General features: G+C 25.2%; 1 protein-coding gene across 2 annotated transcripts; it reads right to left on the reverse strand.

The window, feature by feature from the left end:
- Positions 1–5,557: 5,557 nt before the first annotated feature.
- On the reverse strand, positions 5,558–9,167 carry LOC110645434 (floral homeotic protein APETALA 2). Of its 2 annotated transcripts, XM_058133471.1 has the most exons (10): positions 8,106–9,167; positions 7,931–7,956; positions 7,773–7,803; positions 7,557–7,644; positions 7,322–7,467; positions 7,099–7,143; positions 6,881–6,984; positions 6,708–6,781; positions 6,348–6,464; positions 5,558–6,260 (listed from the first exon to the last, which is right to left on the reverse strand). In XM_058133471.1, the coding sequence occupies exons 1-10, from the start codon at positions 8,675–8,677 to the stop codon at positions 6,012–6,014; spliced, it is 1,452 nt and encodes a 483-aa protein (XP_057989454.1). In that variant the 5' UTR covers positions 8,678–9,167; the 3' UTR covers positions 5,558–6,011. The 2 variants fall into 2 exon arrangements, with proteins under 2 accessions (XP_057989454.1, XP_057989455.1); XM_058133472.1 differs by lacking the exon at positions 7,099–7,143.
- Positions 9,168–19,258: the final 10,091 nt, after the last annotated feature.

Below are 19,258 nucleotides of genomic sequence, written 5' to 3' on the forward strand. Positions count from 1 at the left end.
TATGAGAGTACTGCTATGCTATCTACGGTTAAAAGGTTACGTGATATTGCAATGAATTACTATTCTAAAAATCTATAAGTTAGTCTCCAATTTGTTTTTTTTAATAATTTAATCTTTAAATTTAATTTCATTAAATTATTTTATATAGTCTAAATTTTTTTTATCAGATAGTCTAAATGGACCGTTATAAAATTATTTAAATATAAAATTTAGGTGCAATAAAATTTTAGAGACTCAAATGTATTTGATCGAAATCTTATATTAATTGTAACAATATATCTATAAAAAATAAAAAGTTTAACATGTTTTGATAAAATTAATATATTTTTATAAAAAATGTTAATAATTGACATTAAATTTTTAATAAAATTTAAATTTAATAACTAAATTATTACTAAAAAATAAAGTGAAGACTGACTTGTGAGATTAACTTTCTATTTAATATTTATAAATTAATTTGAATAAATATTTTATTATATTATAATTATTTAATTTTGAATTTTATTATATATACCATTTAATATCATTTTTATTTATTTTAACAATAAATGTATTTATGATATCTTTTTACTCAACAAATTAATTATTTATCAATCAATTCTAATTTTAATTAAATGCATAATTATTTAAAATTTTAAATATTTATAAATTTAAATTAATTTACATGCTTATAAATAGTGGTGGATTTAAAAAAAATTGTCAACATGCAAAAGATATATAATAAATATTATTAAAAATTTTAAAATATAATATTAATATATATTATAATTAGACTCAACAAAATTCAATATCTTAGAAATTATATCATTTTGTCTTAATAAAGTTTATTATTAAAAAAATTACAGTAAAATTTTAAAAATAAATAAGTTTTTGAATGGATAACATGTTTTTTTTTTCAATTCATTTTATGTTTTAAAAAAAAAAGGGTCAAGTAATTAAATTTATCAGAATCAATATATATATATAGAAAAAAAAAAATCAATTGAACCATCATTTTGTGGCATACATGCTTATAAACTAATTTTTCATAAATTAAACTAAATACTCTAAATAAGTTGAAAATTAATTCAAGTTACAAAATAAATTTTTATATGAATGAGCTTTAAATTGATGATATTTTAGTTATCTTCAGACTATCATTACAAGAAATTAAAAAAAAATTGTTATAAAAATTACAGATTAAATATGTCTATATTTTGTTGTTAATTAAAATTACTAAAAAATTATAGATTAAATTTTTTGTTTATAAATTCTAGCGCAGGTAATTTTTACCAACGAAAAAAAATATTGTCACTAAATTTATGAATAAATTATTTCATAGGTAAATTAAGATTTTTTATAGGTAATTTAATGAGAAATTGTACGCTTATAAATCATCGATTATTTACTAACAATATGTTTTGTTGGTAATTAATGATGATAACAAATTATCGTAGGTAATTATCAACAATAACTTTTTATAGCTAATTTTTATTTCATATTTTTTAATTTAATTTTGAATTTAAATTAAATTTTAAATTTAATTTAATTTTTATTTTATTTTTTATTTTTAAAAAAATTTTATTGTTTTTAAATTAAATATTAGATATTAATTATGTTAATTTAAATGTAAAATTACTTTTTATTTTTTAAGATTTAAATGATTTAAAAAAAATTACTAATGGGCCCAAAATAAGCTCTACATAGTGACAGTGTCACGATTGTCCTATATTAGGAAGTGGCTTTCCTTTTATAGAGAAATTTACTCATCTCCTATCTATTCATAAATAATGTGGAAATTTTCACACTTTTGTGATTTACCAATGAATTATTGATAAAATCGAGTTCGTTGGTAATTATCAATAAGAAATTTTTATAGATATTTATTTTAAAATTTTATTGTTTATTTTCTTCTTTATATTACATACAAAAAAAAAGTTCATTGATAATTGTTGACGAAAATTTTTTAAGCTTTTGAAAATTTTTTTTGTTTCTATTTTTTTCATAGTATTACCCATTAAATATGTTTTGTTAGTAATTACTAAAGAAAAATTTTCATAAGTACAATTTTTTAAATTTTTTAAAATTTTTCTTTTCTATTTTATTTTTAATATTACCAACTAAATATAGTTCGTTGGTAATCACCGACGAAAATTTTTTGTAGGTATTTATTTAAAATTTTATTTCTTATTTTCTTCCTAATATTATCTACAAAAAAACTACTTTATTGTTAATTACGAATGAAAAATTTTCGTAGATAAAATTTTTTAAGTTTTTAAATTTTTTTAATATTCTTTTTAATATTATTAACTAAATATAAATTAGTTGATAACTACTAGCAAATCTTTTCGTCTGTATTTTTTTTATTGTTAATTTTGCCGCCAATATTAGGCATCATTTTTACCTACGAAATTGCATCATCGGTAATTGGTCGGTAATTTCATTGGTACAAATTAGTTTAAATTTTATTTCTCTTTTTCATACGTAAAACGTCGATAAATTACTAACGACTGTGGTCAAAAATTTTTGTAATTATTTTTAAATTTATTGTAATGTGTAAAGTTTCGAATTTAAATTATAATTATATAAAAAATATTTTTTTTTAATTTAAATTATTGAAAATATTATTTAAAATTAAAAATAACACAAAAATATTTTCATGTTGCTAGAAGAATGAAATTCTCCTTTCCCCTCAATCCTCCATCATCTAATCCTTCTCTTTTAGAAAATTCTTTCCACCAACAACACAAGTTCAACAGAATTGGAATGGAATACATTGAGAGGAAGAGAATATCAAGAGAAAGTCTATGAAAATGGTCAATTGCATTGAAGCTTTACTATTTTCTCAAATCAAAGGAGGAAAGTTGGCTAGCTACTTGAATCTTTGTAATCTACCTCCATTTATTGTTTTCAATTGGGAAAACAAAAAAGTTTATGATAAATAGTATAATTTTGATTAGGGGGAGAGGGATAGGACAATGGGAGCATTGACTCCAAAAAAAAAAATAAAAAAAAAATAAAAAAAAAAAATTTTTTTTTTTTTTTTTAATTAATTTATTTTTTTTTTTTTTTTTTTTTTTTTTTTTTTTTTATTATAATTTAAATAAAAATACTAAAATTATATAATTATCATTAAATAAGTATGAAAGTATAATTAAAAATTAATTATTTAAGTTTTTATGTTTATAAATTTAAACTTCATTAATAATTAATTAATTATTATTACTCATATTGCTCCAATTAAATAACATGAGATTTCTCAATTTTTTTTTTTTTTACAAATCTCTAATGTTTAATTTCACTTTAATTTGAATAATGGGTGATTGCTATTTTTAAAAATTTTATGTTTTTTTATTTATTTATATTTCTTAATATGTAAATTTTATTCAAGTTATTATAATGCTTTAATGCCACCTAATTTTTATTCATTTAAATAATAATAAATTTATATAATAATAAAAATCATAATTATTTAATATTTATTTTTATCATAGAAAATTTTTTATAATTTTTAATCAATAAAATTCTTATACTTTTATTTTCTTATCTTTAAGATTTTTAAATATTGCCCACCTCCAAAATTACATATAGTATTTAAGCAGAGATGTCAAAACACCTTATTTTATTAATTAAATATTTAATTTAAAAATATTGTTTTATTTAATATTAATTTTACTATTTAAATTATTATTAGAATTTAAATACATAATTATTTTTTTTTTAATTTTGACATAGTAAAAATAATCTAATACATTATGTGGTATGAATGTGCTCAAAAATACATTCTAATTAAATCAAAATTATAGTACTAGGTTTTAAATACTAAGAGATATATATTTGGAACTTGCTTTTAAATTCATGAATTCTTTTTTATTATAACAAATGATAGAATATATAAATTCCATAATTTTTTAATTTCATGGATTTTTAATAATTTGCATGGATTGTAAATTCTCTCAATCTAAACTTGGCCAAAGCTATTTCAGTAAATGGCTTCAAGAAAATGCCATGATGGGGCTTGTTTTCTGGAAATAACTTTAAAATAAATTTCTTATAAAAAATGGAAATTTTATGTTTTGATTATAAAAATTTTCTATGTAGAGCTAAAAATTATATTTTTCTTTTTGCTGACGATCTTTAATTTAATACTATGAATTCGTCCCTAAAGTTATGACGTTTCTAATTCAAATCCTAATCAAAATCAATTACATAAAAAAACAAATTAATTTTATTTCATATTCATAAAAGGAAAAATTCTCATAAAAGTTTTAATAGGGATTTTTTTTTTTTGCTTGAGTTAAAAGGAAAAATTAAAAATTATATATATGTGTGTGTGCATGCGCGCGCGGGCGTGGGACTTTTATCGAATTTAAGATGTTAAAGTCTTGAAAATAACTTTAGTACCATTGAGTTAAAACTTGTTAGTTAAAAAATATAATTAAGTTGATTATATATATATAGTAAAATCTTGGAAAAAATGTATTAATTATTATTTAATGCAAGAAAAAGAAAAACACATCGTCTCTACTACTTTTTCCCTTCTCCTTAAATATGTTTATGTGAAACTTTTATAAGTAAATATGTCTATTTTCATGTTAACAATTTGAATTTTTTTTAAAATTATCAAGACTTAAAAGTCAATTAAATTTAATTTAGGATTGTCCCTTAGTTGGGTAATTGGGTTGGGTAGTCAATGTATATTATTTGGGACAACTTTTCCAAAGTCACCAAATTACACAGAAAAAAAAAAAAAAAAAAAAAGAGAATATTTACATAGGAAAGTTGAAGTCTTCCAGCAATGTCATTTGCACTTATCCAACATTGGACCTTCTTGTGTGGTGGATACCCAATGAGGACAAACCAACAAGACCTCAACCTGATAATGACCCAAGAAGAAGAATTAAAAAACTAAAAAACATTCCTCTCTTTTTTATCATGAATGTTCTTGAAAGAAAAATGCTAAAAATTTTACTGATTTTCTTGAATATTAGCATCTTAATTTTTCCATTAATTTCTTTATAAGAATTTTTCAAAGTATTATATATTTGTATCATTTTAATTATTTTATTCATTATATATTGAACTAAATGTTTTATTCATTTAGATATTTATTAACTCTTTTGTTAATCCTATTTTTAATATGTAATTATATTATATATTCTTTATTTTTATTTGTAACATAAAGCATTATTATTATTATTATTATTATTATTATTATCATTATTTATTATGTGACATATTCTACTTTAACCACCGTTCACCATTCAACTATCATAATATGAATTTTAGATATGTTTTTATGAACTCGAATATCGACTTAATGGTTAAAATAAAAAGTGAAGTTAGTTGTAGACTTCGCACCCAGAACCCCAAATCAATATAAATATTATATTTTTTTTCAATAGATTTATGAGATATTATAATTTTTTTACCAATAGATATATGAGATATTCAAGAAACACACTAAAATTAAAATTTAAAAATATTAATTAAAAAATAATTTTTAATTACTTATAATTATATATTTAAATGATTTTTTTAATGATAATTTAAATAATAATATCAAATTTATTCTAAATTTAAAAAAATAAAAATGATCATTACATTATATTATTATTTATTTTTACAATTAATAACAAAAATAAATGTCTATCACATTTCTCATTTCAATACCCTTTTCGTCTTAACTGTTTCCAAGTGAATCATTACAATAGTTTCTGATTATTCCACCATTCTGAGCTCATGAAGCACATATTGTCAAAATGATGATATAACATAGCAAGACTATAGATCCACAATATAAATTCTTTACCAAATTAAGCAGGTTAGATCTAATCTTCCCTTGTTTGAAGCCATCAATGGACAAAAGCTTTTACATGGCTGTTATGAGGACAAATCTTTTGCTTCAGATTTTATGACGCAGCATAAACAGAAAGTGGTCCTGCAGAGTACTAATTGCTCTTCTGTTTTCTTCCCTGCTCACCTAACATTCTAAAGAGCATAGTGACAAAAGCACCCTTAAAGTGCCACTGTCAGCTCCTGTTAGAGTAGTAATGGAAGGAGTTTGTGGTGGTGGGTGTTGTTAGGCACAGATTATTCACAGAATGACTTTGCTGCTGATTGAATGGAAAGGTTGCTGAAGAGGCAGTGATTGTTGCTGATGAAGCGAATCCTGATGATGCTGCAAAATCATTGTCGTTGTTTCCATTTTTTATTATCCATGGCCAACTTGAGCTTTTTAGCGAAGAATCCGCTCCGATTGTCTTCTCTGCAACCATTTCCTGTCACATACGATCATGAAACATTCTTAAGATTTTATGATTTCCTATAAATTTAGACAAAGAGACAGTGAAAAAGAAGAGCACTACCTGATTGCTTGGTGAAAATCCAGGATATATGCCAGACAATGTTGGAAGGTTCTTTGATGCTATTGGCAGACTGTGAAGGTTCTGTACAGATCCAGGTGTTGAAGCAGCACTTTCAACCTTTAAAATCACATAAAGGGCATCAACTACCATTAGCTAGATTATAAGAAATATTAGAACAAAGAGGACTGATACTTGGTCACATGCCTTTTCAATATGCCTAAAGAATGAAAAACTAGAACAAGAATATATCTAACAGTGAAAAAAATCTATGAATTGCAGGCATCTTAGATAGAATAAAACCACTGGTCTCTCTTTATTTGGCGATTCACAATCTTTATATTGAAAATGGCAGTTGCTTACATTGTTATTCGCCTTTGAATCATTTACTGGAGCAGAAATTCCAAGGCTCAAATCAAGATTGTGATCACTCATCCCTGCATATATCAACAGAAAATTCATTACAAACACTAATCAACGACGAAAAAACTTACCTTCTTGAAAGTATATACATGAACATCATAGTCTATTAGTACCTCTACAGCTTGGATCAAAAATGATCTCCCCTTCATAAACACTAGGCTCAAAATTGGTTACTGCATCCCTTCCATTGCATGTGATGGCTCCCATATCATAAGCCCTGGATTAAGAAAATGAAAACGGAATTAAGTAATTAATAATTATGCATTAGATTAAAATCCCTTGTAGGATATATTGATTAGAATAAACAAAATTCAAGATCATTAAAAAGGACCTAGCGGCTTCTACTTCGCTGCCGAATAATCCAAGATACATACACCTGGATACCAGAAAAAGGGGTGGCCCGAGCCCTTTCTGTTACTTTGAAATAGCCATCTTAGAGATATCACTTTCCATTGTTAAGTTATTAAGAATCTAGTTGGAGTTATACTGCAGCTAAGCTAAATCTAACCCTAAAATCATTTGAAAAAATTTTGGAACTTGGAAAATTTTCTTACTTCCTTCCATGGAAATGTCCCATTCGAGCATCCCATCTACCACATTTGTGAAGAGTTGCACCTCTGTATCTTGACCTCCCCCGAGCAATTCCAGTACTTCGGCGACGAAGAATAAGAACAAATTCTTCTTTACTCAGGTTTTTCATCTGCATATCAATTAATATTATTTCTATTAGTATGAATAACCAAATCCTACTCATAAATAATGTCAATAATTGAACAGATTAATTCTCGCCTGCTTCATATCTTCATCATAATCACTTAAATTAAAGTTAATATCTGCATCAACTCCCCTGAACTTAATTGCAGCTCGATCATATGCTCTGAATTTGTAAGATCCAAATTTAGTAAAAATTTACAAAAGATATCTAACCTATATATACAAAAAAGGAAATATACTATATTTGCAACAAGAAAGGAAAAAGAAGGGAAAAGAAATAACAAATCCTACCTTGCTGCTGCGAAGGCAGTGTCAAAACCACCTGGTAAAGAGATAAAATGGAAAATCAATCATGAAAATCATTCATAATTAAGAATAAAATCACAATAAATTCATAATCTTGTCAAGGATTTTAGTCATCCCAAAGAAGATCATCCTTTTCTGCTTACCTAAATAAACTTGCTTCCCACAATCCCTGCACACAGAATTTCAAACAAATCAGGATCATTAATCATGTAAACCCAATAAAACATGTCTTAAAATCATCTAGACATGCAAAAAATTACGGAAGAAAATTAATGAAACCCACTAGAATATAGAAATAAAAAATCCATGTATCCTCACCATATATGAGACTCCCAGCGGCCAGTTCTCCTATAAAATGTTACTCCTCGATAATGAGAGCTCCTAGACCTTGGTCCTCGCCTGCTCTTCCTCATTTGTTGCTGCTTTTGCTGCACAATTCTGAGCTCTGCTTCAGCACTAGGCTCCATCTGCGATGATTTCAACCACTGAGGCCTTATCTTGGACAATCCGGACTGCAAATCCAATTCAAGCCCACTTTTCTCAGGGAAAAGTTGTTGGGTAGTGAAATCTCGAAATGGGTTAATTTCTTTCAAAGCATTATTGGTGTGTTTGGCATCATTTTTCTCTTTCTTCAAGATATCAAAAATCAATGCAGAGTTGGAGGAGTTCTCGTCTCCTGGATTGGTTAAAGCTTCTTCTGAGTTGATGATGATGGAGGAGTTTGATGTGCCTGAATCCTCCATTTGAGTCCTGGAAGCAACCTCTTCTGCTGGGATGGACTTCGTCTCTAGCTTTCTGCTTATTATTACCCTATTCTTGTTCTTGTTATTATTGTGGTGACCATCACAAGAAGGCTCACTAGAGATGATATCAAGATTGAGATCCAACATGGTGATCTTTTTTCCTTTTTTTTTTTTGCTTTTTCTTTTCTTTTCTTGTTCTAGTTTTGGCTTATGCTTTGGTTTCTAGTATATTGACCTTTTAAAGCAAGCTAAAAGCAACCAAAACCAAAACCCATTTGTATACTGATATCTTCTTGAAGGAACGAAAAAGAAAAAAAAAATTAAAAGAGAGGTTCTTGAGTGTAACGGATGAGATCAAGAACAAGAGAGAGAAAGGGTTGGTGTGAGGAAGAAACCCCAGTGGAAGTACATTTGGGAGAGAAAGAGTTGAAGCTGGTGAATAAACTGCCGTGTGTCAGATTATGTATGGAGAAATGGAGAGAGATAGAGAGAGAAAGAAGAGATAGTTATTGAGGATGGAGGGTGTGTAAGAGAGAAGCAATGGGTTTAAAGGAGCAGAGAAAGGAGAAAGAAGATGATAATGTGTTAACTGTTAAAGGCTGCCTTCTTACATTTGCCCCTTATGTCTTGGATGCCCTTCTTTTTTTTGAAAAAAAAAAGCTTTAGTTAATAATAAGAATCTATCACTGTAATTTTAACAGAATTATTATCTTTATATAACTCATAAATATATATTATTTATATATTTAATATGAAGATAAGTATTTCGAACACATCTCAAGATGGGATCTCAACCAATAAATGTCTATTCGTCGACTCTAAGCTAAATGTAAATAGCTGTTAAAATTATAATAATTTTAATAAAATTTTTATTTTTATAGAATTATACATATATATTTTTTATATTAGGTGTGAAATTTAAAAAAAATCCTTTTCATATTTTTCACATGGAAATATAATTTTAATATTATTAAATTAATTAAAATTATATATCTATATTTATATAAAATGTTGAAAGTTGAAGATTCAAATGACAATAAAAAAATATTAAAAATATTAATTATTAAAAATATTTTTTATTTTTATATTGAGAGATTAAGAAAAAGAAAATCAAATTTGAGATATTAACCGCATTGAGATGTAAATTTATCATTAAATTAAGAATGTGAAAGCAACTTAAAACAATAGTAATTACTTTCTTTAAATTACATTAAATTCAAATTAATCAATTAAAAAATAATAATTAATAACTAACTTAAGATATGCTTTTTTTTTTATTTTTAGCTTTAATATCTTTAAAAAAATATTTGATTTTATTTGAACCATAATATGATTTCAATGGGTGCAATAATAAAACCTAATACATTCGCAATGGGAGAATTCAGATTTAATTCTTAAAAAAATCAATTGGTATAATTATATAAATGATATTTTAAAAGATAATGATATTTTTATTATTATTATTATTATTATTATTATTATTATTATTATTATTATTATTATAGGATTTTAGAACCCATTAATTATATAAATGAAATATTGATGGAGCTTAATTACACATTTAAAGAGATTCCCACTATTTCTACTATATGATATAGGTGAGACTATATGTATGATATGTCATAAATTCAATATTAATTAAAGTAGATAGGACTTGCATCCTTATAATATTGATTAATGAGATTTGAAGTTTATATTTTTCATTTTACACGTTTTCTAAAAGGTGTTAATTTTTTTTTTTTTTTAAGTAGGGGAAGGTGTTAATTATTAGTAGACTACTAGAGTAAACTTAATTAATTATATAATTCATTATTATAAAATTTGGATCCACTTGACGGGTTAACTCGATAAATTTGTGATTTGATATAAAATTTGACCGATTCTCTCATTAAAATAAATAAAAAGTTGATTCAGAAAAATCTGAATGATTCGGTGTTGAATTAGTGACCTGTTGGCTCAATAAAATTTTTCAAAATACTAATGATATTGATATTTTAATATTTAAAAATTTATACTTATATTTAATCAATGGATAAGATATTATTTAACTATTTTTTTTTATTTATAGCAATTCAAGAAATTTTATAAAATATTATTTTATTATTTTTAATATATAATTAATATTTCATAAATATTAAGATTATATCTATTTATTTATAAAATTATTTTTAATTTATATATAATTATAAATTTTGAAAATAAAAAATTTAAACAATTTTATATAAAATTTAAAGGTTTTATTAAGATATATGTAAATATAGCTTGATAAATGTAAAAATATTGATTTGAAAATAATATTTAGTTAATTAAAATTATTTAATTATATTAAGTGTAATATTTTATTAATATATATTTAATTAATTTTTAATGACATGCTAATGAACTAATAATTTGTCGAACCAATCCTTCAATCGGATCAAGCTTCAGGCCAAATTTTGATTAATCTATCATTATGTATCAATATAAAATGAGATCTTTATTCAATTTTTATGCAAAATTGTGGGTTGAAATTGTCAAATGAATTTGAACAAGAAACCTAATATAACATTAAAAGTAATCACGATTTGATTTGATTTGAAAATTAAAATTAAAATTAATTTAATTTAATTTAAAATTAAAATTAATTAATTTTTGAATCAATTGAAATTGAATTTAAATTAAATTAGACAACCCAATTTTAAATCAAAATCCAATTAAAAGATTTAAAAATAATAATTATTAAAATTAATTAAAATAAATAAAATTAAAATTAAAATCAAAATTGAAATGAGGATAATCAATCCAATTCCAATTACTACGACAGGCCTAACTCACATGAATCACGAACTTTGTTGGCTGAATTATTATGAGGGCCGGTACACCAATATGAATATGCACCAAAGCACCGATTATTTATCCCAACTCGAATTTAATTATTATTATAATATTTAAATTTATATTAAATTTAATTATTTTTATTTAATAATATTAAGCTCATTTAATTTTATTTTTTAATTAATAATTTATATAAAATAAATTTCAATAACAATTTATATTTTAAAATTTTAATAACTTTATAAAATATTTAAATTAAATTTATTTAAAGTGTAATATATAAAAATTATAAATATTATTATAAAAATATATTTATTATATAATTAATTATAAGGTGAAACGTGGCATGAAATAATTGGCTTCTAAAAAGAGCAAGACACGTGATCTAAAAAATCACTGTGGATAAGGTTGACCATTGCCATAAAAGGAACTCTACTATATTATATTACGTAAGACCCAACCCTACCCATACAAAGTGGTCCCCACATACAAGTAAAAGGTCAACAAATCGAGCGATTGGAGATCCCCCACAGCCAAAGAACAAAATAAGGGTCCCACAGAGATCGCAACGTGATTATAACGCCAACAGCGGCTGGATAATGTGAATTTAGAAAAGGTACAGCAAGTATGATGGAGGGTCGACGTACAAGATATATATTTATCTGGTATAAATGGTTACATGCGTAACATATGTTTTTGGCTTTTGAGAGGCGGAAGGCTGATGGAGAAAAAGAGAAGGAAACCGACAAGGGAAAGGTTATTACACGGATTTGTCCTTTTCTTAAAATTTATAACGGATGTATCCTCAACGCCTAGGCTGTACTCTACTTTGTGAAAATTACAAGTTTTATCGGTCTATTTCATTGCCGATTGATATTACACTATCTCAATTTTAGATTTATAACTATATAATTTTATATTTTTTTAAAAGTTTAAGATAAATAAAAAAAAAGTTTAAATTAGATAATGATGTGTTAATTTAAATATTTCTTAATTTTATATATCTTTCAAAGGTTATTTTATATATTTTATTTTATATTTTTCATATCTAAAGATTAGTTGGGATGTTGGAAGAGTTTTTAAGTTGAATTTTGAGAACAAATGAGCTTTATGAAGATGTGTAAATAACGTGTTGATTTTTGAAAAAATGAAATTTGTCATATCGAACAAAATGATTTAGATGCTTGTGGTTTATGATAAGTTTTTTTTTCTCTGATCTTTTTTGCTCTTTTTTCAATATAGAAAGGTTGATAAGTCTAAGTTGAACTAGTAAGCTCAATTAAACCTTGCTGGAGTAGCTGTTGGCATTCTGCTTGGGCCAATGCAAGATTTGATTGAGTCATTCATGGGGGAGTGGCTTGGTGGGATTGTTATCTTTATTAAACTCAAATGGAAGCTTTATGAAGAAATTTTCATAAAGATTTGTAATGGCGAAATTCTACATGAGAATTTGTGCAGGAGGGTAAAAGAAGATCTCAAAATTGTTGAAACTCAGATGGAGCTTTTGACAAAGATAACATCTTTTGGATTGTTGTGAAAGGCTTGAAAAACCTTTTGTATTTTAAGCCAGTGGAAAGAATTTGGAGCCTTTATGCCTATTGATATACATTAAAACCAAGCAACGAATATTTATTAAGCGAATATGTGCCAATAACTCTTGTTCAAATGATATAGTTTAGGAAAAATTGTATTTCGATAGATTTCTTTGTGATAAGGTCTGTTCTAAAAAAATTTTTCGTCTACTGCCTTGAAATATTCTAAGCTAGACATCTAGGCTTCATCTAAGAGGACAACAGGGTTCATCATACTCATAAGAGTACCAATATCAATAAATCCAATGACAGAAATTGGCCTATCATACTTTGAAGACAAAACATGAATGTGCACTAATAGTATTGGAATCGTTGGTTGGCTGGAAAGTACGATTGAAGAGTATGAACAATCACATGTTCTGAGTCTGTTTTCTCCTAGGAATATTTACTATATCTTAGCAATCCTTCAAGGGCAAAGACAATCTCATGACTAGCAAATTCTTGTTTTGAAAATAGAGACTCCACATCAATATCATTTAGATCCAAATGAGTACTTTGATAAATTTGTTAGATTATCTTTGTCGTTTTCTTAGGATTTTGAGGACAATCTTTAGAGAAATGCCCCTTTTTACTACAAATAAAATACATATTAGACTTGTGTATAAAAAAAAAAAAAAATTAGACATTGGTGTTTTACCTCGAACAAATTTTCTCTTAAGACACATAAATGGCTTCTTCTTTTTCACCTTATGTTTGCCATTCTTGAATTTGTGTTGTTTCTTGTGAAACTTCTTTTTAGTCTTGCAGGTGTAATTATTGTCTTTGCATTTGATTATTTGATGAGACTTTTTACTCACTTTTTGTAGTGATTTTGTGTTATCTATTATGTCCTTGAAAAACTTTTGTTAATCACAAAGTTTATTTAACGTGGCAAGAGTCATCTGGCGAATTTCTCCAAAAGAGATATGGGAATTATCTTTAGGGTATCAATATAGCTCTTCGCAACTCTAGCTATAGCTATTCTAGAAAAGAAGCTATGTATGTATGCTTAAAGGTATGGTCATTGAAATCGTTCAAGGTATAATATCTTTGAGGCATTCTTTGATAATAGAGTTCAGTATCCTTCCTCTTTAAAGAACAACATTTATCTCAAAATACTCTTGTTTTGTCTTTTTATCAATCGAGGAAGGATTCTGTATGAACTCTTGTGATTGCAATGAAAGAATTGTATCTGTTTGTATTCTCTCAAGCTTTAGAACCATTCCCAAAGGGAACCCATCATTCGCAAAGCAAAATCTTTTAAGACTTTCGATAATTCTACGCTAGGCCTAGTCATTTGCAAATTAATCTATGCACCAAATTCTAATAGCCTGTCTCTCAATTTTAAGGGATGGATATCAACGAAAGTGAGCCACAGGCTAGCAGTGGGCCTAGGATAAGCCTCTCCTTGGGGATCCGTAACAAAGTTAGGATAAGTAGCAATGGTGCCTCTTCCATGGTTCCTATGACGCCTTCATTCGAAGCTGTTAAAGAAGCCATGAGCAAATTTATAATATCTATCAATTTTCTTTTTTTGAGAATTAGAATCAAATAAATTTTTTATTTCTTCTTCTAAAGACTCATTCTCAGATTGTCTTGTCTAGATAGCCATTTTTAGAGGAGGATTTAGTGAATACATGGGTTATTTATCTTTTTTAAACTCGGATGGAGGTTTTTCTTCTTTCATAGATTCAGAAGAAGAAATCTCTTATAAATGTTAATGAAATAATATAAACATAAATAAAATATTAGTATGATAAAATTAAAATTAATATTGCATAATATCATGTACTCACATTCAATTTATTTTATAATATAAAATTTTTTTAAAATATTTCTATTTATAGAAGATATTCAAAATTAGGATTATGAAAATAATTCTCATTTTATATTTTTTTATTTTATTAAGTGTTTTGTATTTGATAAAAAATATTGTGATTTTTAGAATGAGATAAAAAGGAAATTTATTAAAAAGAAAGGTTATTCTTAATTTCCTATCAAATAGAACCTATTATATATTTGGCCTTTTTTTTTTATAAAAAGCCATAAAACTCTTGGAAAAAAAAAAGTTGTATAGTTTATTCAGTAATTTTGATTGGTTTATAAAAATAAAAAAATAATAATAAAAAAATATATATAGTAGCCAGTTAGGGTGTGAACAAGTAGACAGTAGATGTTCTCTGTTTGAAATAAGAATCATGTGGTTGGTTGATAATTGGTAAGGTATTTACTCCATGCCAGGGGAGAATCCCCATTCTTCTTGCCAAAGGCAACTGTCTTGTCATCATTTGGACCACAAAATTTTACTTTCAAATTTACATATTTACCCTTACAAATTAAATTCAGGAAAATCAAGGGCAAAATTGATATTTTCTTTTTACCTCAATTTATCCAACAATTTTGTTTAGTAGCTTATTTAGCATTGAGATTTTAAGGTTAAAATTAATTTTTTTTAAATAAAATTTTAAATATTATTAAAAAATTAATCTAATTTTTTTTTTAATCATTAAAATTTATTAAATTTAATTTTAAATTATTTTTTAATATTATCTAATTAATATATTTAAAAAAATAATTTAATCACTAATAATTTAAATAATAATACCAAACAGACACTTATAGTCATTGTGTGGGAATTTCTAAAAATATAAGACTATTCTTTTATATTAAAACCCTATTTAATTTAGTAATCGTGATTAATTTATTACCATTTCCTATTAAAAAAGCTAAAAATAAGAAAACAAAAATTCAAATAATAAGCATTCAAAATTCTAAACTCATAGAGTTTTCAAATCAAACTCATAACTTATTCCAACCATAATGAGTACTTACTTTCAAATTTATTAATTTCTTGTGCAATTTAATTGATACTAAATCCATACAATATATAATTTAGTTCTATTATGATGTGATTATAAAAATATGTCAATTGATCAAAAAGGGTATGTTTATTATCCAAACTTCTTGAAGAATATATATATATATATATATTAATTTAAAGCTCAATAAGTTAGATTATAAATTTTTTTTAATCATAAAAATAATAAATTTTAAATTAAATAAATAAAAAGACTCAAACTTGATATTTGCCTCACTTTCAATATCTTGAGAAAGATCAATCACACTAACCTGTTTTTACAGAAAAAGATTTTTTTAGAAGGGGAGAAGATGCTATTGGCATCATGAGTATTTAATTCCTTCATTGATATAATTGAAGGGTATTTTTGTAATCCACTATTGAGAAAGCCAACTAACAATTGTGTGGAGAGGAAAAGAGGAACATTGAAGAGAGAGAGAGAGAGAGAGAGAGAGAGAGAGAGAGCTTAATGGAGAGAGAGAGGAGTCTTGTCATTTGTGAGTAGTGGAAACAATAATCAAAAGCAGACCAATAGGATAAACTTAAAGACAAAGGAAGAAAATAAAGGCAATGTAACCAACGACATCTCACATCTGGGTCGTCCATTTTCCCATGTGGGAACAAAAATGAAAGGCCAATGGAAGAAAGTGGTGATTGGCCAGAAAAAGACAGAAAACACAGGAATCTTTCATGTCCTCTTCACGTAGAACCTTTCCTCTTATAGTAACCCCAATAAAGAGAGTTCCTTTAAAAAAATTAATTAATAAAAAAAATCTCATTTATTGTATTGCTAACTACTATTGGTTCAACCCCACAAGAATTGGACTGCTCTAAAAAAATTTTTTTAAAAAATAAAAATAAAAATAAAATTGCCATTATAAGGGATATTCATGGCCTTGGTTGGAAGGCATCACAAAGAAAGAAGTCTTTTTTTTTTATAGAAGAATACTTTATCAGCTGTAAATTTTTTTTTTAATAAAAAATTTAAATTTATAAATTATCTGCTAAAATTTATAAAAAGATTATATAAAATTAAAGAGTTGAGTACATAATCTACCTATCAATTAAATCTACATATCTTATTGATATTAAAAAAAAATTTAGATTTTTTTATATGAATAGTTAATTTTATATATGAAAAAAAAATAATGTTGATATGTATTTTTCTGTCATATTTTATTTTAATTAATGAAATATTATTTCATTTTTATATAAAAAAAACTTGCAATAAATTTCAAGTTGGTTAATGACAAGACAACTAGAGAGGAAAAAAAAAATCTTTTCATCTATCAACATATAAAATATCCAAATCTAGTGGACCCAATTTCAAATTAAAAAAAAAAGTGAAATAAAAGGACGAAAAAACCCTTTGAAGTCTTTGTTACTATAGGATTCCAAATTTATTACTCTTATCATTTTCTTCATTTTTACTTTTTTATCTTTTCTTTTAAATTAAGAGTGTAATAAATTATTATATAATCAATATCAAGTCATCACATCTAATTAATAAAATAATTATTAAATGATTAAAAAATTAAACTAATGTCACATTATAATAATTAAGGTGTAATTAATTATACGTTAGATGGTGGAAGGTGGTTGAGAAATCAATTTTTTTTTTATAAAGTGTACTTGTCGGCAAGGGTACGAGGTTTTAAAAGCTGTTGGGGTGACGTGGCTGCTTCACCACCTTTCGTCTCAAACTCAAAGTCTTCCGTTCTACAGTTCTAATCCTTACTATTTGGGTCAGATTTCGGCTTTTATTTACAAAAATATCCTTCATTTTTTATGCACGTGTTGTCAATCTCTAACGTCCACGTGTTACACGTTGTTTCACTGATCACCGTCCACGTCGTACTGTTTTTTCGGTGACTGAATACAACACGTGCAAAAGAAGATGGAATTGGGATTGAAGGAGGTATTTTGTCAGGAAATTCAAAGCCCCTAAACCTGACCATTCCGCTCTCTGTCACGACTCTGATTTAAGCTGAGCGGAGATGGAAAGAACTAATCCACCTTCTGAAATCTCCTTACTCGTCCAGTAATATATTATTATTTTTTATTAAAAAATAAATTATTTATATATATTTAAATATTATAATTTTAATAAAATATATAAATATATCATTAAAATAACATATAAACTTATATTTTTAATTATATTTTATTTTTTATAAATAAATTTTATTATATATTAATAAATTAAAATAAAAAAATAAAAAAAATTCCTACGAGAAGCTCACCCCGTTTCAGTACCAAACTCTTGTAGAGCGAAAACGAAAAGAGTGATCTTTACTCTCTCGATCTATTTAATTATTATTTTTATTATTTATATTTGATTTATTATAAATTTAAGATATAAATATGAGACTTATATATTTAATAGATAATTTTTATTGTACTTTTTTAGTTTTTTTTTATTATTATTATTATTATTATTATTATATGCTCATATGGATGTAATGTTATCTATGTTCATGTTATTATTTTATTGTCTAAATATGATAGATTATATGTTCAAGACACAAAAAGAAAAAGCAGCTTGTGAAATAGAGATTCCATGGATCACATGGAAAAAGAAAAAGGTTCATATTTTGCCCTAACAATTGAGTGGGTCATCAAGCTTTAGTTGTTCCATAAATCCAAATTCATACCCAAAATGGAAAGGTTTATGGTTCCACATATGGTTCCCACATGTAGGGTTTATGGCACACAATTCTTATCCCTAAAATTGGAATCACTTGTTCCAATTAATTTTATTACTTTGGAATATTAATTTACACTTGTTTGCAGGTGAAAAAGGAAATGGTGAGAAAAATTTTGTTGGGAATTTGTTTAGATAAAAAGAATAAAAAGTAATGAAATGAAATTAATTTTTTTTAATTAACTTTTTTTTAATATAATTGATTTCAATTAAGAGTTAGAACTTTCATTCAGTTATAGGCATATGGGAACCAAATTTCTAGAAAGGAAAATGCTGTTTTCTTTTTCACTTTTTTGAAGGAAAATTTGATTCCAATTAAGAAATGACAACTCCTAACTTCAAACACCATATCATCACCAAATACTTTGTTTTCTTTTCTTTTGTTTGCAAAGAAAGGTTGGGATTCCAACTCACAATTCAATCTTGTAATTATATATTTGTAATTGTAAGTGCATATCACTAATTATTAGGATAATTTTTTATAGCGAAATTTTGAATTTTGTTTTATATTTTATTTTTATCTCTTAATTTTAATTTATTATTAAAAAAAATATTTAAATTTTGATTTTATTTCACAAAAAATCCTTCTAACCTATAATAGTAGGTTTATAAATTAAAAAAATTCATTTAAATTACAGCGCGATGTTTACAAATATAGTTTCAACACTTTTTAACGAAGGATGAATCCTTTTCATTTTCAAAAAGTAAATCATTGTTATGATATTAATATTTTTATGATAGGTTTAGATGGTAATAGAAATAGCTAATGTTTTTTTAGTGTG

The sequence above is a fragment of the Hevea brasiliensis genome, chromosome 14 (genome assembly GCF_030052815.1).
Source record: "Hevea brasiliensis isolate MT/VB/25A 57/8 chromosome 14, ASM3005281v1, whole genome shotgun sequence".
Lineage (NCBI taxonomy): Eukaryota > Viridiplantae > Streptophyta > Magnoliopsida > Malpighiales > Euphorbiaceae > Hevea > Hevea brasiliensis.

Bases quoted from the DNA above. Each gene is read 5' to 3' on its own strand.
- LOC110645434 (XM_058133471.1), bottom strand. From the start codon at position 8,677: ATGTTGGATCTCAATCTTGATATCATCTCTAGTGAGCCTTCTTGTGAT. The intron at 7,957-8,105 runs GTGAGGATACAT...TTCTGTGTGCAG, and splicing joins CGCTGGGAGTCTCATATATG to GGATTGTGGGAAGCAAGTTT. The intron at 6,985-7,098 runs GTCCTTTTTAAT...TTCTTAATCCAG, and splicing joins AGCGAAGTAGAAGCCGCTAG to GGCTTATGATATGGGAGCCA.